The sequence below is a fragment of the Ambystoma mexicanum genome, chromosome 2p, assembly GCF_040938575.1.
Source record: "Ambystoma mexicanum isolate Mex_15411 chromosome 2p, UKY_AmexF1_1, whole genome shotgun sequence".
NCBI lineage: Eukaryota > Metazoa > Chordata > Amphibia > Caudata > Ambystomatidae > Ambystoma > Ambystoma mexicanum.
The window spans coordinates 1,358,925,967-1,358,951,600 of record NC_090923.1 but is presented as its reverse complement, the minus strand read 5'-3'; the positions used below and the strand labels follow the sequence as shown (position 1 = coordinate 1,358,951,600).

At 48.0% G+C, this 25,634-nt stretch overlaps 1 protein-coding gene across 1 annotated transcript in view; it reads right to left on the bottom strand.

Moving 5' to 3' along the window:
- Positions 1–25,634, bottom strand: part of PEMT (phosphatidylethanolamine N-methyltransferase) — a 1,987,238-nt gene that overhangs the window by 110,660 nt on the left and 1,850,944 nt on the right. Inside the window, exon 6 of the mRNA XM_069645727.1 lies at positions 15,494–15,568. Coding sequence (XP_069501828.1) covers positions 15,494–15,568 — 75 coding nt within the window. The remainder of the gene's footprint in view (positions 1–15,493; positions 15,569–25,634) is intronic.

Genomic DNA, 25,634 nt, shown 5'->3' with positions numbered 1-25,634 from the left:
GGATGCTGCTGCCCAGTTGATATAAGGATTATGCTTCTGTAACCAGGACATACCCAGGACCATGGGATAATGAGCAGACTTAATGATGTCAAATCTGATCAGCTCTTGATGATGGTTTATTGAAAGTTGGATCTCTTTAGTCTGCAGGCTTATAGGCCCTGAAGTGAGGGGTCTTCCATCAATCGCTTCCACCGGGTGCATGGAAATTCGTGTCTCGTATGGAATGTGGTGACACGTAACCCAATCTTGATCAATGAATACTCCCATAGCTACGCAGTCAACCAAGGCCAAAATGGAGTAGGTCTTATTCTTGGATGGCGATAGAAGGGCCTGTACAATCACTAGGTTGTTTTGTCCAGGAGAGTTCAAGGATGCAATAGACTTGGAGCAAACATCTCTCTCCCGAAGCCTTGCTCCATCTAGGATCGGGAGCTGGCGTTTCCCGAATGCCGAGGAGGGGCTAGAGGGCATTCTCTAACCAGGTGTTTATCCGAGGCACAGTACATGCATAACCCCGTAAGAATCCTTCTCATCCTTTCTTGCGGGGATATGGGTCCACGGAAGGCTCCTATCTGCATAGGTTCTGGTTCAGCAGTTGACCCTGGATTTGTGTCAGTCTTGGAGGTGGTCTCGAAGGATGCCTTCGGGGGGATTACTTTGGATTTCCTTTTTTCTGCCTTTCTTTCCTGGATACGGAAATCTATTTGCAAGGCAAGGTCCAAAAGAGCCTGGAACGAGCTTGTTCGAGCCACTCTGGCCAACTCATCTTTGATCTCCTCATTCAGTCCCCTTCTGAAAAGTGTAAAACTTGCTTCAGAAGACCAGTCAGCTTCCTTGGTCAATTGCTTGAATCGGGTTACATAGGCAAGCATATCCTGGGATCCTTGTTTAAAGTCTAGCAGGCGCTCCTGGGCACTACAGACCTGCTCAGGACGGTCAAACATGTTTTTAAGGGCTTGTATGAAACCATCATAGTCATCCAGGAGGGCATCACCGGAATTGACTAAGGGTGTGAAATTATGAAGCCAACCTTAGCCCTAGGGGTTGAAAAGTAGTAGGGCTTAAAAGTAAAGTGAACCAAACAAGAATCAAGGAATCCACGAAGGGTTTTTGCCGACCCATCGTATTTGTCAACAATGCCGCCCAGCAATATGCTTTCCTTTGTGGAAGAATCACGGGATAGAACTAATTGTTTGAGAGCGGCATTTTCCGCCTTTAAATTTTGTACCTCGGTCGTTAGTTCTTGCATGCGACGCATGAGATCCTGAACAGCCGCTTCCATGTCGGCTTCGACTTTGGTCGTTTGGCGTCTCAAACTGTCACGGAATTCCCACTTTCTCACCTGGGAGCGATCCTTGCAGGATTTCTTGGGCGGTGTCTTCTTACGCACGGACCTGGTCTTGTATAAGCCTGTGCAAGCCTCTTCTGGCTTCAGCGTGCGTTCAAAGCTCCAGGAATCAGACACTCCGGGATCCAGGAATGAAGAAGGTAAGCACACAGCAAACTAGTCCGGGAAACAAGGAGGAAGGAAGAGGATAATGGGAATGGAATTAGGAGGTCCAGGAACAAGGACAACAGTGTAGCGATCTTCGGAGCACACGTCTAGTCGCTGCTTGCAGTAGCATTGAGACGCGCGGCCCACGGGGGCCCGGCCTATTTGTAAACACGCTGCGTCTGACGTAAGTACAAGGAAGATGTTGCACGTTAGACGGCCATGTTGGAAGTATCAAGGAGTACAAGCCCCGTTGTGACAATGACCATGAGGTCCAAAAGGGGCGTGTTCTGTGGGTCATGATTAACATATCTAAAACAAGGGTGGGGTACTTTGGTTGGGTACCAACGTGTCTGGAATCGAGCTGTAGTTTGTTAGAAGCGATGGCCTCGAAGTATCCTCTTATACCATGTCTGCATTACCAGGTGCACATCAGGTTAGAGAAAGAGCCAGTATTGTTTTTCTTCACATAATTGCCAATTAGTTGCAGCTTTATGCCTGATGATGGGCAAGGAGGAGCCCACGTGGAAGAAGATGGACAGATAGGGCTGGGATGTATGGCATTGCATCCCCTATGGAGCAGGTAGCCTATGTATAGGGTCACATTAACCAGCCATTTGAATGTGTACATTAAGTAATTTACGTTACTGATGACGCTGTATGCCTTCATAACATGTTGTTCATACTGATTTTGGCAGAACGTTCCATGGCAGCAGAGTCCTTTGCTGATGCATTTCTATTTCTGTGGAAATAGAAACTTTGTTTTCCTTCCACGAGGTGTGCTGGGCCTTTTCACTAGTGGTTTGTATTTTTTCTGGTGTGAGCGTTGAGGGGCTTCCTACACTGGATGGACCAAGCAGCATTGCTCCCTTCCTAACTCTGGATGATTGTCTCAGTCCTGCGCGGTTTTTCCTATTGTACTTTTATTGATGGAGACCCCTCACCTTGCAGGCTTTCCCATTTTATGCACCTTCCTAAGACTGCATTTTACCTAAGCCACCTGCATATATGATGTAGCCCCACCTTATGTCGTAGCATGGCTTTCCCACTTGTGCACCCATCCAATAGTTCACTGCGCTTGCACGAATGTCTCTTGACTAGTAGGACTGTTTTTGTTATCCTGTCTGATTTTTTGTTCCGTTTTTGTACTTCTTGTTAATGCACTTGCACGTTCCGAGTGTCTCATGGACTAGTAGGGCCTTCTCTGTACCATGTGTGTATTCTGTCCTGTCTTGTTCGCCCTTCACTGCACCATCCGAATGCTACTAGGCGGCTATTCGGACCGTTTTTTGTTATCCTTCCCTGTTCCCCACCCTTGCCTTGTTGCGCTTTGAAACACTATTGATGTATAAGCACATTACAAATAACCAATAAATGCATGCATGCAAACACTTTTTTTTAACTAATTAAAAAATGTGAGAGCCCCTCTACTGAGAATGAACACAGCTTATATGACCTGCTCTATTATCAGGTACCCACTCAAGTGGGTCTGCCATCATATTTTGCCCACAGTGCCTTACTTTTATAATTTAACCTTCACACACGTATCTGCTGCTTCAGGTAATAGGTTCTTTGTTCTGTGGTGGCTTAGGGGCAGGAGGACTAACTATCACACTGGAAGGACCAGTTAATCAGAAGGGTCCAGGATTGGTTGTTTAATAAAGACACACAACTACAGAGGCATTGTGGACTTCTGGGGATTTCTAGTCCTGTGTAGTGGAAGTTTTGTTTGAGTTTGAAGGTTTTACTGAAGGAGGGACATGCTCAATTTGAGGCATGTGGGTAGGGAACCTCTTCATTATCTTGAAATGGCAACACACCAGCTTCAGGACCTGCACAGCAGTTCACTCCTGCACACAGTTAAAAAACAAAATGTATTCACGAATGAGTCACTGCAGCACCAGCCCAGTGGGTAGCAGGGGCGGTGCATCAGGAGAAAGGAATACCACATGTGTGCCTCTCTCCTTATGGCTTTGCACAGAGGTGTAGTGTAGCCCTTCCCCGCATAATGCGGGCTGCAGAGCTGCAGTGAGACCCCAATGTGATGGCACAGGGCCCATGGAAAATGTGCAAACCGCTTCTGACATCACTTGCTCCTACCTGTCTTTATTTCAGACATTTTCTAAATTGTGGCAGAAGGTTCCTGTGTTGTTTGTTCATCTGGAGGAGGTTTGCACCTAAGATTACCAAGTTCAACATTTCCCAAACTTGCCCCAAAATATCTCCACACGTTGCTTGTGGCGATCCATTTTAGGAAGTATAGTAAATGAATGAATGTGTTTGATACATGGATGCAGTTTGTTTCTTGGTACTCCTCACACGGGCGGATAAAGCCACTGGGATGTATGGACATGCTGTGTTGCTCAGGATCACACAATTCTGTCTTGTGGCGAAGTTGTGATTAGAGAGAGATGTAATTGAGCACAAGCCCTCCAGGACTTCCACAGATAGCAATTGGATCATCCCAGCAAAGCAAATCGTAATTACTCTATTATGAATAAGAAGACTTTAACGAGAGAACTCTTCCCCCAACAAATCCTCCTCACATCTATAATATGTTCCTCTGGTCTTCAATGAATCCACCCACCACCACCTAGCTCACATAACCGTCAAAAGAGAAAGAGTCTTGACCATTACCACTGACTTTAATGGAAGCAACCACTAGCAGCATCCGGCCTTAACCAGGCTAAGCAATACACCTACAGCATCCCCATTGACATCGACTTCAAAGGAACTGAACGTTGACATCTGAGCTTTAGACACCGCACAGCCTTGTAGACTACACACGTTAAATATGTACCCTTTCCTTGACAATAACCATCAACTTCAATGGGTCCACCCTCTAATAACATTTGGCCTCAACCACCGTGGAGACCAAAAGGCCCCTGAGAATAAATAAGTTGAGAGATGAAGCTATGGCATGACCATTGCCATTGACCTCAATGGAAGCACCCAACAAGAACATTCAACCTCTCGAACCTTGGAGGCCAAAGAGCTTTTCACAGCTCGAGAGCTATATATTTTGGCATCAGTGGCTTGAATGCAGCCAAGTCCATCTCACTTCACCTGCCTTGGAGACTAGTTGAGAGATAAACCTTTCATGCAATTAGCCCATCTCCCACCCAAGACTCGACTAATCTTATTTTGTTTGTTCATGGTCAGTGAAGACACAGGGAGCTGATGAAGAATGCCAAAAGCTAATGACACAGTAGCGCACTCGACACTGCAGTCCATAAAGGCTACAATTACAGGCCCAAAGAGGACAAGCGCTACCCCACTATCAGTGTAGTGGAGGTATTTACCTGTGCTACCGCCCTCAGAGTTGGAAGATGACTTACCATCCTTGATTGCAATGTTTTCTCGAGGTGGATGGGACATGACACTGATTCTTAAGGATTAGGAAGCAGATGTCTTGACTTCCGTGACAATACATTCAAAGGTAGAGAATGTGCGAGTTTCTATTTTCTGCTTGGGAGGCAATAGGTTATTGATGATACTTGTCACAGTGTAATGGTATTTGTCAGTCATGTGGTTCATATCTTGCAGGGCGGACTTCAGGTTACGGAACTTGTATAGATGTACAATTTTTACATTTCTCGCCTCTGTTTTGTGGAAGGTAGGTTGGCCTTGTATCTCAACTTGTCAAACAGGATCCTGAAGGCAATCTGGAGGTTGTCTGGCCATGCTACTTTGATGTGGTCTTGGGTTGTGAATGTTCCTGATTTGGAGATGATGGTATCGTCTGTGAACCCTTTATTGTGGGTGGATTTTAAGCACCCGCTCATTGTCATTGAGAACGTTTGGGTTGGTGCCGGTGTTGTTTGCAGACTTGATCATTTGGACCACAATATGATTATTGCTTTGTTATGACATGATAGGTTACTTATAATGCGCTTAATACCCAGAGGTTTCTAAGCGTGGACCCGGGGATCGAAGCTGTGGTGCTCCATGTCGTCTTGCTTCTAAGGCGAGCACTTTGCCCCTGAGCTATCCTCCTGACAAACATCATCAACAACCTAATGCCTCTCATCCCAATTAAGATCAAACAATTGGCCCAATGGTACTCAGTGAACCTTGCACAAGGAGTTTAATGCACTGCAAGGAGCTGGAAGAAGATGGGGAGAACCTTCATCAAAAGCCCTAGTATTCACCCTATGAGCAGACAGAAAACAGTATCAAGCAAATCTGGCTGACCAAAGCATCGTTTCCCAAATCCCAAATAAATTTTTCAAGAAACGATCCCAAGAAACTGTTTAAAGTAGTTAAACATCCCCATTCACCTGCACTGTGACAACCCAGCACTGCAATGAACATTTCTGTAGTTGAGAGATGCCCTGATCCTGTATCACAGCAATGGCTATTGATCCAGCTCAGAAACCAGCAGCAAAATGCCACGACTTGACCCCACTTTCCCAGGAAGTTCTTCATAAAACATGTGCCCTGTTCACACGGTCCTGCTTCAGTAGAGACTCAATGCCAGTTCCCTCCGTCAAATGAACTTTCCAAAGTGTGGGCCCTTTCTGGCTTAAACTCATACATTCCTCAATTGATCAAGAGTGAAGGGAATTTTGCATTACCTTAAACACAGTTGAGGCTGCACCTCTGCTGAAAAAACGGAACAAATAGATCAATAGATCAAAATAACGTTCTTATCACTGTTTAATCCGTCCTTGAAAGAAAAAAGGGAGAGGTGTGCAGCATCTTAGCTAAGAACGATTATAATGCAAAAGAATTTTCAAGGATTCTACAATCAGGCTTCAGACCACATTGTGGCACTAAAATCGCCACCCCACAAGTCATCAATGATGCACTTCGAATCATAGTCATATGTGACTCTTGCCTCATTATATTTCTAGACCTCATACTGGTATAATCGGTTGTTGATATTTCCATGCCTGGTTTGTACATTTTGACAAGAATTTCTGCCATAGTTCTTGCCCACCCCATCCTATTTAGTACTGATCTTTCTCCTTCCTTCTCTTCTCCTGGACCGCCTTTCAGAATCTCCTTCTAGATTCCACCTTTAGTGATGTTGTACCTTGATTTCCATTAGAACCTAGTAACAATTTATTTTGAGGTATGCACTAAAACAGACATCACATGGGTGTCATTACAAGCCTGGCGGTGCGGAAATAAGGGTGTCGGTAGCAACATACTGGCATCCTTTGCATATGGTTTTTCCCCTTCTGTAATGGCTTGGCAGGCGAAGAACGATGGTCTGGAGGGTTGCCCAGAGCATTGCCAATGGTTAAAATTCATTCTTAACCTTCCAGCCATCACCTCTTTGTTTTTGCTTTGTCACCCCGAGTGAGACGGGTATGCCCAGACGTGGGTCCCGTGCCTGCTGGACCTAGAGACCCAAGCTACTCCTCACTGATGAGGCCCAACAAAGGCGAAACATTTTTGGGGATGCTTGTGGTCTCGTGCAGAAGGGATGTGACCTAGCAGTTCGGGCTGGACTGCCCCTTTTGGAGTGGGACCAAGCCTGATTTGCATAGAGTCTTTCCCCTTTTGTAATGGCTTGGCAGGTGAAGAACGATGGTCTGGAGGGTTGCCCAGAGCAATGCCAGTGGTTAAGATTCATTCTAAACCTTCCAGCCATCACCTCTTTGTTTTTGCTTTATCCTTTCCAGACCGCCAGACTATGAGAATGCCTGCAGGGGCCGGTGCTGCCGGGAGGTCTGACCTGCCTGGAGCACCGGCCCCTGCAGGCATGGTTTTCACGGATGCACTGGCACCGTTAGCAACAATGCTAGTGCTTCCATGTCCCCATTCCTGTGAAGTCCTATTGGACTCTACAGCAATGTTGACTTACACTTTCCGCCGCCTGACATCCCGGCTCAACGCCACCTGGAATATCCCGGTGGCACTGGGATATCAGGCGGTGGAACGGTGTTACAAGATCAGCGGCAACCCGCTGGTAGCACCGGCGGATTACCGCCAACCTTGTTATGGGGCACATGTCTCCAGAGAAAAGATTCTAGAGTGCATTTTGCCATTGACCTCACGGGGTGAATAAACATTAACACACTATCCTACGATGAGGAGATCCAATACAACATGCTAAATACATATGTTGCACCATTCATCCAGTGTCCACTGATGACTGCAAACACATTCTAGTAGTGTGCGGCTGCAATCTTTCTGGGACAAAGCTTTGTATTGCTGCCAAGGAGATAGACCTTTCAAATTGGGAGGCCTGGTTATCAGAGTTCATGTTTTATCATATGGGGCAGTTCTGCTGCAGATGATTATCTCTCAAGCTCATTTTTATTTTAAAAGGATGATGTTACGCCGTGCATAAAGATTAAATATATATTATTCATTCAAGATTGTCTGAGATGGTCTTGAAATCAGGCCAGGGCAGTGGCCAGAGTTCTGATAGTCTCCTGCTTAAAATTGTCTGGGAACGTGGACTTCCCAGTTATTTAAAATTGGCTTCACAGTGACTTTCTCTAAGGGTTCTAGGAACCTGGATTTCAATGTGCAGCCCACAGTCTTGATGTGCTGAGCCTTTTACCCAGGGGGTCCTCAAAAAGGCGACTTCAGTTTCCTGTAATCAATCTTGGAGCGTTTAACATTTTTCTCAGCAAGTTCTGGGGATGTGGAACAATGCCAAACTTGAGCTTTTCAATGGTCCACCAACAGCTCAGCCAATTCTGATATTTTCTGTTCTCCACCACTTGATGCTGATGAACACTTTCTCTAATGTTCTCCTCCTTTGTGAGTCTCCTGTGATCCCACAGGTACAGTGACATGGCCTGTCCTCCACGGCATCTTGTGCAGCGGTTCCTCAGTTATCGCAATTGGTGGATGTCTTGACAGCTGGAGCAACACAGCACAGCTGCAAGGTCTAAGTATTCAAGTACATCTCTTTCACAAAGTATCTTGTTGACAAGCACGTTATATCCCAGGATGCACTGTTAGAGCTTTCCTTCTCTCACAATATTCGTTACACTTTAACACACTGACTTCAAGTCACAGAATCCCTTTCTGAGTTCTATTTCTTGCCCAATCTTTGTGGGATGCTTTGGCCCTGTGCCTTTGTTTCCCAAAACGCAGAGCTCTCCTCTGAGAGTCTGTCTTAGGCAATTTGGTACCATGACTAGAATTCCCAGAATGTGTTGTCTGAGTTTTCCTAGTCGCCTATGGGGCCCTTTGATACTTTGGCCAAGGCTCAAATAATCCACATGCGCCACCAGGCGCCCTCTTCCTCTTGGCTTTGTACTGTACTCCCTCTTGTTCCCTCACACACTTTCTTTGCCGACTTCCAGCATCAGTGGCCTCTTATGCCACACAGTTCTCCTTTCTTGATATAAGTCAAGGATCTCTAGTTCTTGCATGTCCTCCCAAAGATCTCATGGCGTTGACTCCAAAGCCCCTTACTCCTCGTATGATAATGGGCCTCATTATAAGTTTGCTGGTACCGTTGTTACCAGACCAGCAAACTACAAGTTCTGCTCGTGGGTGCCTTTTCGGTGCGGAGCGTAAATGATTCCGGCAGTAGCCGTGCCGGTTTTACCGGGCTACCGCCGGTCTCATAATGAGGCCAAATGTCTCCTTAATTCTCTGCTGACTTCCTGCCACTTCATCAAAGCCTCAGAAACTCTCCGGAAACCTTGGTTCTCTGGTGCAGCATACTGAATCCAGACCCACCAAAGTCAGAGTGTCTCCTGCTCACGGCACGTTCACAGCCTTTCTCAATCTGCTGTGTTATTTCCCTTCTCAGACCTCGCATGACTTAGCCCCACTGCTGGGCAGTAACATGGCTTATTCTCTCTAGTCTCATTCGTCTACTGGCCATTAGCTTCTTTTAATTCGCCCAACATTCTCTGCTTCTGACCTCTGGCCACATGGTTTAGGGAGTTAGTAACATGCAAGTTCGTGCTGCTATCTTGGATTTCGGTACCATTTCTCTCTGAAGCTGTCTGGGCATTGTTGTTCCCTGTTAACATAATGTAGCCAGGGTAACTGTTTCTGCTCCCACCTGGACTTGCAGTCAACATTCAAAGTCATTCTGTTGTGTATGTGTGATGCTATATAGAGGCACCTGTTCTATTGTCTCTAAAGCCACATGACTAACTTCCTGTCTCTTCTCTAGGTGTTGGTCCTTTCACAATTAATCATGCCACTCAAACTCTCATGTGCACTTAAATGACTACCATCGTCCCCTGCCGGAAGGAGTCCCTCAAAGATCGGCGCTCTGACCCACTTCTCACTCTTAACATCATCTCACCTTCCACTCTGGCTTCTTACATCATCATTTTGCCCATGTCACTCAAACCTTAACATTCCCTTTCTTCCACCTGGAACTCTCTTCTCTCATCACTAACTACCTCTCTACAATTCATTGGTGGATGTCGCTCTGTGGTATAATATTTAACTCCTCAAAAACCAAAGTGATCGATATCCTGGCCTCAAGTGCCACTTGCTTCTCTCCTCCATACACTTTCCACCCGCTCTCCTAACAAGACCACTCGTAGTTCCCAGTATTGAGGTCCTCTTTGGCAGCAACTCTTAATTACAACAATGTATCAATTCCATGGCTCAATCTGCTGAACAGCCAGAAGATCCATTGCCACCTTACCTTTCATTCCACTAAAACATTACTCTGCATCCTAGTCCTTAGCAAACTACTTCCTTTTGCTGCCTGCGCCCTCTTCAACACCCACATACCTTATGCCACACTCATGCGGGCTTGTAACATTTGGAAACCAACTATATTAATATTCTTTCTCCTAGTCTACAAGACTCCTCTCCCCAATGCCTTTGTTCCAATGCCCCCTCAACATAACCATACCCAGTCCACCCTGTGCAGACTCTCTCTTTGTCTTGTTGACCCCTTTTGTGTCTTCTCACTGGAACTCGCTAGCCCACATATCGAGGAATGTTGCACTCTATGCAGCTTCAACATTGCACCCAAGAATGACATTCTCTCCCTTTAGTAAACACCACAGATGTTGTGTGGTGGTCTAGTGTTTGCTCCGACGTGAGCGTCATGACTGTGTCATGACGCTCACTTAATAAAAGGGGCTCTGCTGGCATGGGTACGGAAGTGCAGCAGAGCCCCAGGAAGCGGCAACTCGTGTCTACGTGCCTTTATTGGGGGAGGGCCTTGCCACGTGTTAGTGGCCTATGCAACCGCTTTGGCCTGGGTGCTCTCATGCCATGGTGGCCTTGAGCTGGGTGCCCCCAGCCAGGGTTAATGGAGCCTGTGATCCGGCTCGAGCAGGGTGATCGCTGCCCCTCATCCGCTGCATGACCGCAGCGCTCTGGTCCGGTGTCGGGGGCCCGACACCATCTGTGGCCCGACCAGGGCCCACCACATTGGCGTTGAGGCGAGGAGGTCCCCAGGCGCCTCTCTCGGAGGCGAAGGAAGGGCCCACGTTGGCAGAAACGGCGTGTCCGGCCGGGGTATGCCCAGGGTGTGCTCCGCACCTGGTGCCCGTGGCAAGGAGCAGCCCTTTGGCAGCCCGTGTTGCGGCATCAGCCGTGTGTGGAGGGGGCGGCGGGCAGTGCATCGTGCGCACACGTGGCCCCCTGTGTCATCCGGGACTCCCCAGCGCCCAGCCCCGGCGGTGCGCAACGGGCAGGCAAGGTCGGGGCTCGGAGGCCGCACAAAGGAAAGCGGCGTGGCCCAGCAGGCCCACCAGCGGGCTGACGAAGAGGGGCGTGGCCCTGGCGGCGGGCCGACAAAGAACGGGGGAGTGGCCTGAGCAACCCTGGGACAAAGATAGGGGGCGGGGCCATCTCTCCGCCTCCCCTGGAGAGGAGGGGAGGTAGATTCCGACACTCGGGCCGCAGCGGTGAACAGCCTCGCCACCAGGGAAGCAAGGCCCATCAATATCTGGGCCTAAGAAAAAAAATAAAGGTGTTTTCTTCTCCGGTGCACGGCGAGGCTGCACGCAGGATCTGGAGAAGGGGGCACAGTTTGCTCTCCGCCTCCCCGCTCAGAAAGGAAGAGACACTCCAAGACCTGGGCCGTGGGAGTGAAGGGGTCTGGCCTCAACATTGGAAGACCCAGATAAGGAAGAGGGGGGTCATCAAACCCCCCCCGAGTTCAGTACCTGCCCGGACCCGGGGTAGCGGCTCCCTCTGGAGTGCTTGTGCGCCCGACGGAATCTCGGCACAGAACAACCAAGGAACGGTGTGGGCGTCATCAACACCAACAGGTTATAACATCTCCCATCTCTAAGGGTAGTGGCTCCCCGAGGAGCGCTCATGTACCCGCCAGGACATCCAGAAGGGGAGCGGTATCCCCAAGACTTGCCACCTCCTGTGACCCCATAGTGTGCCCGCCCAGCAGCCACCATGGCGGAAGACGACAATGAGGGGATATGTCGAGGGCAGCTCGCACCTCTGCACCAGTTTGACGTGATGGGCTCGCCCACCAGTTCGTGACCCCAGTGGACAGCCTGGGTAGAAAACCTAGAGCTATACTTCAAGGCGATGGAGATCAAAGACGCAGCGAAGCGCCCAACACTCCTGTACTCCGCCGGACTGGCCGTTCAGAGGCTATTCAAGACATTAAGGCCCAGAGATCAGTCATACGTTGCAGCCATCGCAGCCCTGAACAAGTACTTTCGACCCATGGTCAACAGGGACTATGAACGGTTCAGGATGAGGTGTGCGAGGCAGGAGGAAGGGGAGAGCCTCGATGCGTTCCATGGGAAGCAGCGTTGCATTGCACTGTCCTGCGACCTGGGAAACTTCGAGGTAGAGGAGATCAGAGTGCAGATTATTTACGGCTGCAGCTCCTCGAAGCTACGCAAACAAGTCCTGAGGGACCCAACACTCACCCTTGATCGAATACTAGACCTCGGCCGAGCCCAGGAATTGCCAGAGGTGCGGGCCTCAGTCATGGACTCCTGCAGACACCACCTCAAGTTGGAGGCCCCCATGCAGCGAGTAAAGATCGAGGAGGTGGCAGCTGTCGGCAAGTGGCAAGGAGGAAAGCCGATGACATGGGGGGACTGGCCAAGGGGAGACCCCAGTGCCACAATATGCCATCTGTGCGGGTGGGATCTCCCACACCTGCAGGACTGCTCGGTGAAAGGGCACCTCTGTGGAAGGTGCGGGAAAGTAGACCACTTTGCACGGGTGTGCCTCGCCCCAACTCCAGCCAGCATGGCCGGGACGTCGGGGGGGTATGACTCGAAGGGAATGAAGGCCCAGAGAGTGGCGGTGGTCCAGGTGGCGGATGGTCCCAGAGGAATACGTTATAACATGAGAGAGGAGGAAGATGAACAAAATGTATTCTTTTTGTCCTGTACCAGCTACAGTGGCCAGTTTGATCCCGGGATCTTATGAGCTCAGGCAGCCCGCCGTTGGGCCCCGTGGGGTGCGGACTGGAACCCACTTGTTTGTTTGCAGTGCTAAACGTTTAAACTTTCAGTAGCTAGTAGGCGGTGCTCAGACTGGAATGCACCCAATGTTTGCGGTGATGATGTAGGGGTACAGTGGGTGCGAGGGTTAGAATACACCACGTGTAACCCAGTATCGTGGTGTTCGTTTGCAGTGGGTTTTGGTTTTGCTTGGTTATAATGAAGGAGGGATGTTGTGTGGTGGTCTAGTGTTTGCTCCGACGTGAGCGCCATGACTGTGTCATGACGCTCACTTAATAAAAGGGGCTCTGCTTGTATGGGGACGGCAGTGCAACAGAGCCCCAGGAAGCGGCAACTTGTGTCTGCGTGCCTTTATTGGGGGAAGGCCTTGCCACGTGTTCGTGGCCTATACAGCCGCTTTGGCCTGGGTGCTCCCATGCCACGATGGCCCTGAGCTGGGTGCCCCCAGCCAGGGCTACTGGAGCCGGTGATCCGGCTCGAGCAGGGTGATCCTTGCCCCACATCCGCTGTGTGACCGCAGCGCTCTGGTCCGGTGTCGGGGGCCCCAACACCATCTGTGGCCCGCCCTGGTGGCCCGAGGCGGGCCCACCACAACACCCATCGCCAACCTCCTCCTATGATACCTGCTGCCATGTTTGTTGGACTTTATAACTGTATTAGCTGCAACCAGCATATCACACGCCGATATAGCTTACTCTCTATCTATCTCTCTCTCTCTCTCTCTCTCTCTCTCTCTCTCTCTCTCTCTCTCTCTATTTCTATATAACTCTATGCCCCAGTTTCTCTGCCCCTGTGGGTGTGAGTTGCCTTGTAAGGTTCGGGTTTACTAGAGCCACCCCCTCTGCTGCTAATTGTGGCACCATCAGAACAAAAAAGAGACATCTTGAGGGTGAGGTGATGCATTTATTTTGCAAAACAAGGTATTACAAATAAGTTATTTAATTTTACTAACATTGCAAAGTGGCAATGTTTTAAAGCTTTTGATGATCACTTCCTGTTTGTATTATAGCCATAATAAAAATGAAAGAAGTTTATCATTGCAAGATAAACCATCTGGAACACCACAATTGTACTGATTCGAAGTACCCACATGAGAGAGATGAAGATGACAAATATAACCAATGAGGGTTTCTTGCTGCTTTGCATAAAATCTAAGTGTATTTGGGACCATAATAATGACCACATATCTTTATGTTTCACAAATACGCATGTGATAAAAATGTTGTATGCTTGAATCACCGAGTACATAATGCACACTGGGCCCAGAGCCCATTTCATTTTTTAACAACAATCACTCTAACATTAAAATGTTTGTAACCATGACCCCTATATAGTAATTCGGATTGTCTGAGGATACGGATGTGAGGTTGAAATTACTGTGCCTATTACTCTGGTGGGACCCAAAGCTGCATTGCTTCTTGTTTCTGGAGAATTTTATAAGAGATGGGGCTGGGTCTTATTGTGAACATGTCTAGACCCCCAATGCCCAGTCATCCTTAGAGAATTACATATATATAGAGCGCATAATTGTATGTTTTGTACCAAAGGGATAATATTGTTCTGTCTAGTGATGGTAGCCTTTTTTTGTTTCGAATAATCTACCATGCACATCCCAGTTTTATTTATCAACCAACTGTCATAGTTCTATTGTCAAAAACATAGCAGTGGGATTTCTCTGCCTTTTATACTATCCTTCTGAGAGAAGTACTGCCCTTCTCCATGAAATAAATACCAAAAACATCAATCAATAAGCTGCTGTTCTAATGACATGTGAAACTTTGAAGCAAGGAACTTCTGTGTAGATTGCTCGCCGTACATCTCCACTGTAAAGTTGGCCATTTTCCCAACCCCATCTTCTCAATCTGTTGTCAGACAGTGTTACTTGGCATGTGCTTGCTTGGGCTTAGAGGTGGTCGTAATGCAGGCTAGAGCCTGGCACGAGCCACATGCCTGGCTCTGGTTCGCCCCATGTGCCTTTGTGAAAGGAGAGCCCAACTCAAGGCAATCATCATCATAATTCACAATACAAGAAATTAAAACAACACTGCACACAGTGATAGCTAAAATAACTTCATGCAATCATCCGCCACTCCCCAATTATCCTCTTTTCCAACTGTTGCACAAGCTAGTTGGAAGAAGGGTTCCGTAGGCATTAGCGTAATTGACCTAAAAACATTTGACCTAAAACATTTGATCGAATTTTGTTGACTATTTTTTCAGTCACATTTAATTAAATAAATATCTGGGGGTGGGTAAGGGTATAGGTTAGGTTGAGGGGAAGTGGGGGGGATTTGCGGGGTGTCTCCCCCGGCATTGTAGACCAACAAAAGGTCAAATAAATTCGATCAAATGTGATTAGGTGAAATGTTTTATGTCAGACAGACCCAAACCGTCCCTGATAGGTATGATATGCCTACTTATACAAAATAAGATATGAGGAATAACTTGGGGAGGCAGGAGGCCAGATATGAGCCTTTTGCCTACTTGGTTAATTTTTGGCACTTAGAGCCAAGCCAGAACCCTTGGCTTGGCTCTACCCGCCTATTCTTTGGCTCTCCCACCTCAAGTTGGGCTAAGGACCATTCTTCTTCTGTGAAAGAACCTGACCCTTGAAGGAATGTATATAAAACAACAGACCATACATGAGTCAACTTACCCCTCATACATTAGTGCAACCTTGTAGCAGATGGCCACCACCGCGGTCAGGGCCAGACCAGCGGGGCTCGCATTCCTGTGTTGAAAGAAGAGAAAACCAAGGTTTATAAGTGCACAGGTACACACACCTACACTTATTTTATGGCAGGCTCACACACATTCAATTCAAGATCTCTTTAGGTTTTCAAAATATTTTGCCCCTGTAGACTATTCCGATCAGTTGACCAATATCTGGTATCCATAGTGGCTTAGGATTCCATTGCCAGTCTACTTTGTAGTTGTCAGGTGGCTTTGCAAACACAAATCAGCTAGGTGGAAACTGTGGAAACTGGAATTCTCAGCTGAGTGTCAGGAGGGCTTCATTACGAGCTTGGTGATGTGGCTAAAAATTGTGGTAATGGATTTACCACTGCATTAACACTGCATTACTGCACCGCCAAACTATGGGTTTGGAGGTAAGGTGGAGGAAAACTCTCCAGCAAAATGCTGGAGGTAATTAATCTCCCTTACTGCAAAAAAAAACAGCCACATTGGTGGAATTACCTCTGACGAAATCCCTCTGGTGTCCTATGGACTCCTATTAATGGGGACTAATACCGCCTACCACCACTTGTAATCCAGCGGTAATTCTGCCGGACCACGTGGCAGTAACAGTAAATCAGTTTGGTTGTCTTTCTGCAGATTTACTGCCGATATACCACCAAACCTGCAATGAGGGACACTGCACAGCACTGCGTGTTTTCATAGCAACCTTTTTAAACGTGTGTACTGGCATGGCGAAGTTGGAGCAATCAGAATCACAGAACAGTTCTTGAGGTGCTTCACCTTTTGGATGACTGACAGCTTTATGGAGTTGGAGGTGGGGAAAAGGCATAGATACATTTCACTGATTAGCACACCCAACCCACTAAGAGTTTCAGGGTGAGCGAAGTACAGGCATTTCCAGTAACATTCGCTGGAAACTCCCAACTTTGGAAGACATGACTGAGCAGTGGTTCAATTCCCATTTGTGGGGCTGTGGGCATACACATGACATCTGTTTTTCGCAGCTTGGATATTGTGCATCACAACCACATGTGCTGCTGTGAAAGAGAGGCAGAGTAGATGCTGCTCCGTTTCTCTCTCATAAAAATGGGCTATCATGCTGTCTATAAGGCTCGACACTATAATACCCAAAAGCACAGAGAGGAAGGCATTGGGCCCAAGAAATGGTCGATAGCACTAATATGTTGATGTGATCCCCCTTGAATTTTCGACAAGGATTTGATAGAATGATTAACAGAACAGCCACCTAGAAACAAAGTCAAAGGAGTCTGTGATCATAGAATATTTAGTATGGGGTGAAAGGAAGAGGAAGCCCACCAATATGTAGGGGCAGGAATTTGGTAACACAATATAATTTCACAAAGCAAAGTAGTAAAAAAACAAGGCAGAGACCTAAATGTAAGGTTAGTCAAATATGCATTAGGGGGATTTACAAAGGTGGGCCAAATACATAAAGAAAAAGCAAATCTTTCCAAACAACAGGAAGGCTTCTTCTCAGGAAGAACAGTTGAAATCCCAGTCTGGTTCACCCCACCTGACATGTGAGCAATGTAACTGTACCCTGCAAATCTTTGCTGTCTCATGGTATGAGGAACTCTGGTCACCTGCTTCTTCTTGTCTGCTGGTTGTCCGTTCCTCGCCGTTGACTGGATCCAGGTAAGCTTTCAATCTGGACACGTGGAAGGGTTAACACTCAGGGCCTGATGCAGGCAACCTGTGCTGGCCTAGCATATTAGCCTCCACTTTCTTAACACTTTCTGTTGCTGGGGCCCTGGCTTCATTCCCCAGGGGCCCCACCCTTACTCTCCCCCCATGATAGTCCACAACGCTCTCCTACCCGAGGAAATCCTTTTTGCATTTCATGGCCTCTCTAGTGCAAGTTGTTTCTCCTCCTGCACTTCCTTGACATTTCGCATTGAGCTTGCACCTCTGCCCTTCCCAAGCTCACCTCTGGCAGTTGTGCAGTTCACCTCCACTACAAGCTCATCTCATCCTTCTGTTTCTTTCTCTTTGAAGTCTTCTGAGACTTCCTTTCCTATTCCTTGTGCTCTCCTGACCAACCTCTTCGTCAATGTTCTTTATCTTCTCCTCCTCAATATGTCACTCAAACACTTCTCCTCTCCTCTTCACTGCTTTACTCTCATCTTTTCTCCTTACTTTCTGCCCACCTCTCCCCTCCCCTTCTCTCTTCAACTACTCTGCTCTCATCTCTTCTCCTGTCATCTCCTTTCCTCACTTCACCTCCTGTTCTTTCTTCACCACCTCTCCTCTCTTCAAATCTTCTCCTCTCTTCGGCTAGCTCTCTCCCAGTGCCAGAAACTCCCAGTAAATGCTCTCCATTATTGTCACCCACACTACTCCCCACGTTTTATTCCTTTTGTAAGAGCCTAGCCCCACCGGCTGGGCTGTCCCATTCATGACTGAGGATTCTTGTTAGCCCTCATTGGAGCCGGAATATTATTGTGATTATTTTCTGCAGCAGAGAAATTGTGCCGCAGAGCAAGCTTATTTCAAGTCTGGTTACCATTCTGATTTTTCCATGCACATTGGGATACTGCTAAGTGGACCTCCCTCACACACTCTCACACGAGATGGCAGCTGCTACAACGGTTCTTTTTCTATCTTTGTCACAATCCTCAGCTACACCAGACAGGTGTGAGCCTGTTACACAGGTTGGCATTGTAGAGTAGCGGTGTAGTGTTCCTTGCAGCTGTGACACGTGTTCCAAGATGATGCTTATATGCCAGCTCCAGGATTTGCGGCTTGCATAGCTACGCTTCTAGGGTTGCATTGTTGCTGTTACAGGCTCCTGTAAGTACACTGCTGGTCATAGTTCTCTTGTTCCCATTGTATTCTGGTCCTTTTTGTTCTTCTGTTCCTCCATGTCCATCCCTGCCTTCCTTGATCTCCTCATCTCCGTAATGAATATCGTTATTTCTCCTCCTTGTCTCCTTCGTCCCAGTACTCCAGGATTGTTGATCTTCATGGGATTCTCCTTGGATATTTTTCTGATCTACTTCCTTCTCCGGGGATCGGGATTTTCCACCACAGACATCAGGGTGTTTTCTTCCCCATAGGGATCCCCCTTGTCAGGCTTTAGCCTGTGGGGGGGGGGCTTCCTGTAGGTTTGAACCTTCTAGCTGGCAGCCTGGCCTCCTTAAGGGACAGACCCTATCTTCTTGACACTGGACGCTGCTCCAAACCTCTGGTAAGTACATGAGTGAATCCGGTTGTGAACAGTGGTGACCGTGACAAGCCTCACTGGTACATTGCTGCGAGGATTCGCCAGTCCTATTTAGACTCTCTAGTGTCTTTCCTACTCTGAGCCGCCACTCATGGAGGCCATGTCAAGCAGTGTCACGAGCGCAGTGACTTATACAAGACATGGGAGGAACCTCTAAAGTATTAGAGTTATGGGGATGCAGTTTTCATGTACCTCCTCCAGCCCAGAATGACACATCACCACAGCGAATGGCAGCACTCAGCCACCTTAACCACCACATCCTCAACCCCCAAACACAGACAGGGGAATTCATCAAAATTGCAACAAAGAATTTGAGAAATCTGAAGGAAAGAATAAACAGACAAAACCTCTAAGGCACAGCTTTGCAAACTGGAACTTCTCCAGCTGATTCCTGGTAGGAAGAGTGGAAAGCTCATGACAGAGGAGTGGTTATCTTCTAACTGCGGCTAAATGGTTGGTTTCACTGCAGACTGTTGCACTGAAGAGGATCCATAGCCCAGGTCCGTCGTTCTACCTCTGTTATGATTTTCTAACTTTGGCTATGCTTTGTCGCTCATTTTTGTTGGAGACCAAGACAAATCCCTATTTAAATTATTTATTTATTCAATGAGTCAAGGGTAGGGCAAGGTTGCCTGTATGGGGGTTGGTTGGCAGATGATGAGTTGTTGCAGAGAATAATGATAATATCCCGGGTGATGGTTGAGGGGATAACTGGCAGAAAGTGGGGTTTCGGACTTCATGGGGTTGAAATGATTATCTGTTGGATGTCATTACAAATCCTGATTATTTTCTCCAGAAGGAGGTTGGCAATTCAAAACAGAATATCAGATTCATTTGGCGTAGTTTATAGGGGATGACTGCTTGAAAAATGGTTTTGAATAACGTGGGGATAGTTGGTGTCACTGGAGAGTCTTGAGCCAAAGCAAACGTTTTTGTAGCAAAGGCTACCTTTTTAATGTTCTGCAGCAGTGTGTCATTTTTGATACAGAGCTGATACACACATTGTTCTAGGTGAATCAGAAAAGGGCTCGTCCAGACACAAGCTTGATGTATACTATTGTTGCAGCAATCCTGCAAGATCAGTAGACTACGGAACCATGCATATGTTTGTGGCTACGAGGGAACATGAGACAATGTGTCAATGATAGATAGAGGTGTACTAACTTCCCAAAAAGTGCCCCACAAAATCCTGAGCATTTTCCGGTGAGTTTAACGTACCCTGAAGAGTTTCCCAATGGTCGAAACCTGCCTCTGGCCTCCAGGGTGGGGATCGAGTCTCAAAATCCAAGTAGAAGGACCAAGATTAGAGAGGGACATTTGACCAGCTAAAGAGAGATCTTGAGATTTTTTTTTTTTAAAAAAAGGGTTTCAGGGTCCAGATTGCTTCCTGCTTTCTTGGTGGGGTTTGTTTGGCTGTCCAGTTAGCTTGCAGTGGACAGGCCAGGCCCACACATTTGAGGAGGTTTGGGGTGTTTTGATGAGTTTAGCTGAGTGTTGAAGGCGTTTCTTAATTGTTTTTGATATTTGTGGTGTTTATGGATTGCTGTTTGAAATCTTTGTGGCTGATGTAGTTGTCTGCAGTGTTTTTTTATGTTTCTTTTTCCATGTTGTATTCCCTTATGGCTATACGTGTGTTGCCGGCCCCCTCTGTAAACATCTTTTTTTACCCGTACACCCTTATTAGATTTTTTTAAAACTCCTATTGTAGTGTCCCCTGCTTATTTCGCCCTTTCTGCCATGCAAAACAATTAAAAAATGTGCGCGCTGGGGGTCGAGGGGGGGGGGGGGTGGGCGGTCAGATGTTTGTTTTGAGACGAGATAGAGATTGAGGTGGAGCAGGCAGAGCTTGAGGGTGTGAGGGACCTGAGGGTGTCCTCACTTCTTTCCCCTGGTATCCTCCTCTCAGGTGGCCAGGGAAAGGCCATCACATTTGGATCCTAATGCTGGGGGTGGATATGTGAGGGAGGATCACCTGGGTGGAAAGGACTTGGGAAGCAGGGAGAGGAAGTCTTCCTCGGTGAGACATGGTATCCTCCATTTCCTTTTCAGAATGAACCCTCTATCCCTCAAACTGTTCCTGTCAGGATCCATCCCTGGAAGCTATGGCAGAAGTGGAAGTTTTCGCCGCGGACAGTCCCCATCCAACATGGCTGCCTTTGTTATTTAAGCAAGCCCCGCCCACCTCCCGGCGCGTTGTATCTGTGTTATTTTTCCCTGTGATACCAGCGCTCAGCTAATACTCCGTTTTAGCTCCTTCAGTGCCTCCTGCAGTGTTTACTCCCACCCGCTTGCCTTTACCTCCGTTTAACCTTGCTTTTCCCTACTTCCTTAGTCCTTTCGCGGCACTTGTCCGTTGCGCCTTCTCAGTCTTTTCCTTTGCTTTCGGCATCTTGCCACTCGTACTAGCGGTCCGCCGCCATCCTCGCGTATCTACGTGTTCCTCCCTGTGCCTTTCGTGGATCCAACCGTTTCTGGTAAGTAGGGACTGCTCGGACCGTTTCCCCGTTCCGGACTCTATCCCTCTTCTCTTTCCTCCCGCATCGCTTCTCATTGCTGCTTACCTTGTATCCGGCCAAGTCTCCACGGATCGGATCCTGCCTTCTTTTCCTCAAGCCATCTTCATTTTGATGGACAGAATGAACTTACTTGATCCACAGTTTCCTGGGTTCACTCCGGATCACTCACTACCACATCCGCTATTGGAGAGTCTCATATTCAGTACAATCTCAGGAAGACTACACAGGGTTTTTTACCGTCCATCGGTCTTTTCCCTGTCGCGGGGCCTTGGCTCCTCGGGGCCCCCCAAGACAGGTCCCACTTCCTGTCGAGGTGGCCTCCGAGGGAGCCAGACCCTACTTACATGACAGGAGGTCCAGAGACAAGTCTACAAAGGAAGATACCAGAGCTCCCCGAAGATCCTCCAAGCACTCCAAGTACAAACAAGAGGAAGCCACAGGTGAGGAGAAGGGTGGTGAGGGTGAACAGCCTGACAGAATACAACGCCAAGACAGAATCATGGCTTCCCTTAAACAGTATCAAGAGCTGGTGGCAGCATTGCAGGGGCTAACCCTAGAAATCCAATCCCTGAAAACCGAAAATGCCGCCCTACACCAACAAGTGGTCCTACATAGGGACGACCAAGGAGACCTACCACCCATGCCTTTATCCTTCGGAAAATATGATGGCTATCCAGGCGGTCTAAAGGAGTACTTAGATGCCTGCCACGTATATTTCGCCTTTCGTCCCCACGCCGTTGAAACCGCCAGAGCTAAAGTGGGGTTCCTCATAGCCAATCTCACCGGAAATGCCTTGGCCTGGGCCACCCCGTTGGTAACAATAAATGATCCTGCACTGGCTAATTATGACTCATTTGTGGACCTTTTCAAGGCCAGATTCGATCGTCCTGAGGTTCTGTACACCTCTTTTGAAGCAATACTAGATGTAGAACAAGGTAACACGGATGTACAGACCTACATATCTCGCTTCCTGAGGCTAGTGGCGAAGACAGATTGGCCAGAATCTGCCAAACAGACGATCTTTCGGAGGGGACTTAAGGATGAGTTGAAGGATGAGTTAGCCCGAGTGGCTCGACCTCCGTCCTTTCAAGATCTCATGTCACTCACTCTCCAGTTAGAGTATCGTCTCAACGAACGCCGCCAGGAAAGGAGAAGACCTCGTCTCAGCCAGCCCTCATCCAGCCCGGCTCCTCACCCTTCGAGGGAACCGTCCACCCGAGAGGAACCTATGCAGATAGGGGCAACCCGAGGCCCCCTCACGCCTGCAGAACACAAAAGACGCAGGGATTCGGGCCTCTGTATGTATTGCGGCTCTTCAAAGCACCTCCTCTGAGATTGTCCGGAAGTTCCTCCGAGAAGGAAGGAAAACTTCCACCCTCGGTCCTTCGCAAGGGAGGTCTCGGGGGAACAAGACACAGTCCTTGCAACCTTACCAGACCAACAGAATTAAGAGAGGATAACAGCCTGATTGTATTTTGAGTCAAACTCTGGACAACCAAAACTTCATGTGTGGAGGTCTTAGCCATGCTGGACTGCGTTGCCGCAGGGAACATTATGGACGAAGGATGGGCTCGAGAACAACAGATCCCCTTTAGGCAGAAGGAAAGGCCCATTCCGGTAGAAGGAGTGGATGGTACCCCCCTGTCCTCAGGCCCAATCCAATCCGAGACGATACCCTTACGTTTGGATTTGGGAGAGCATCAGGAACTGCTGGTATTCGATCTCATTAGAGCAGCCCACTTTCCCTTGGTGATAGGAATACCCTGGCTAAGAAGACACAATCCGCAAATAAACTGGACTACCAACTGTGTGCGTTTTGATTCTTCCTACTGTGAACAGCATTGCCAATCAGCCCTTCAAGGAAAAAGAGAAGACAAGGACAAGGGAACCACCTTTACTCAAGGTGGTCTCATCGGTTCCCCGTCAGTACCAAGAATATGCTGAGGTCTTCGAAGACACTACACCCAAACTCTTACCTCCTCATCGGCCAGAGGATTGTGCCATAGAACTGACCCCGGAGTCTGTTCTCCCATTTGGCAGGATGTTTCCCCTATCTCTTTCCGAAAGACAGGTCTTAAGAAAATATCTGGATGACAACCTGCAAAACGGTCTAGTACAGGAATCAAGGTCTTCAGGGGGGCTTCACTGTTTTTCATTCCTAAGAAGGACACCACCGAACTACGTCCCTGCATAGACTACAGAAGGTTAAATCGGATCACAATCCGCGATCGCTACCCTATGCCACTCATAAGGGACATCCTAGAAGCTGTTAGAGGGGCTTCTTACTTTACCAAATTGGACCTTAGAGGAGCCTACCATCTCCTCAGAGTGAGGAGAGGTGACGAGTGGAAGACCGCATTTCGGACCCCATTCGGATTGTATGAATACAGGGTTATACCCTTCGGCCTGGTAAATGCCCCTGCGGTCTTTCAGAGGTTTATCGACAAGATTTTCTCCGACATGTTGTTTGTTTCGGTGGTCGTTTATCTAGATGATATATTGATATATTCTCAAGAGCTACTGGACCACTGTGAACAAGTCAAAAGAGTGTTACATCGGCTCCGAGAAAATCACCTCCTGGTCAATCCAGAAAAGTGCCAGTTTGAAGTGACCTCCGTCTCTTATCTAGGTTATGTCCTCTCGAAGGAAGGGATCAAGATGGAACCCGGAAAGATAAAGGCTATCCTGGACTGGAAGGAGCCAAGAAGTGTCAAGGAGATCCAGTCTTTCCTAGGTCTGGCTAATTTCTATCGCCAATTTATCCCCAACTTTTCTAACTTGATGTTACCCATCACAGGTCTCCTTAAAAAAAGGGGTTCAGTACACCTTTGGACCAGAACAGAAAGGAGCCTTCTTACAGCTCAAGGAGCTGTTTACCTCCGCTCCCATACTAGTGCAACCAGATCAAGCAAGACCGTTTATAATGGAAACTGATGCCTCGGGTGGAGCAGTGGGATCCATTCTATTGCAAGAGGCAGAAGACGGTCTCACGCATCCAGTAGCGTATTATTCCAAAACCCTGACCAAAAGCGAACGAAATTACTCTGTTTTAGAAAGAGAACTACTGGCCATCAAACTGGCATGCCAAGAGTGGAGGCACTTGTTACAAGGAGCAGCGCACCCATTTCAAGTACGAACTGATCCTCGTAACCTCAGAGTCTTACAGCAGATGGAGTGTACCAACGCCCGACATGCTAGATGGGCATATTTCTTCTCTCAATATGACTTTAACATCACTTATTTACCAGGGTCAGAGAACAAAATGGCAGATGCCCTCTCCAGATGTCAAGGAGAAGAAACCAACCCTAATCAGATCACGATCTCTTGTTTCCCAACCTTAAGATCACGGCAGGGGTCTCTCTCTTTTTGCAAGAACTTACCACCCAATACGGTTCGCTATCAACCTTTCCAACCACTGTCAATCTGGCCAACGATGGTTTGTACTACCACGGTACTGGGTTGTTTCTCCCGTCTAAAGGACTTCAGGAACAGATCCTCTCCTGGTGTCATGATACCCCCCTCGCTGGACACCCCGGTATCAAGAAGACCCAGGATCTCATAAGCCGAAGGTTCTGGTGGCCAGAACTCCACAAGGACGTAGAGAGATACGTTTCGGCCTGCCCGATTTGTGCTACCAACAAATACCAAACAGGCAAACCATTGGGCAAACTGCAGCAACCTACCCTACCCACCCAGCCTTGGGAACACGTGTCTACGGATTTTATTGTCGATCTACCGAAATCAGAAGGAATGACCGCAATCATGGTAACTATTGATTCACACAGTAAGCTGGCCCACTTCTCAGCATTAGAAGGTCTTCCGTCAGCTCCAAAGACGGCTTCAGTCTTCCTCCGGGATATAGTACGCTTGCATGGCCTGCTTCGAACCATAGTCTCGGATAGAGGTACCCAATTTACCTCCAGGTTCTGGACATCGTTGTGTCAACAGTTGGGGATTAATAGAGCACTGTCGTCCGGCTTTCACCCACAGAGCAACGGTCAGACAGAGAGACTTAATGCCAGACTTGAGCAGTACTTAAGATGTTTTTGCAGCAACAGACAGGAGAGCTGGTCTTCCTACCTCGCGCAGGCCGAGTTCGCCTATAACAACAACTACCACACCTCGACTAGAATGAGTCCTTTCTACTGCACTTATGGTTACCATCCTCAGCAGATGCCTTGGTCCGGAATGCAACCCACCAAATCTCCTGCCATAGATGACCGGTTATCAGAACTAAAGAAAGTACATAAGTTGGCGAGAGAAGCATTAGAGGACAGCCAACTAGCACAAAAGAAGTGGGCCGACAGAAGCAGAAGACCCAACCCAGATTGGAAGTC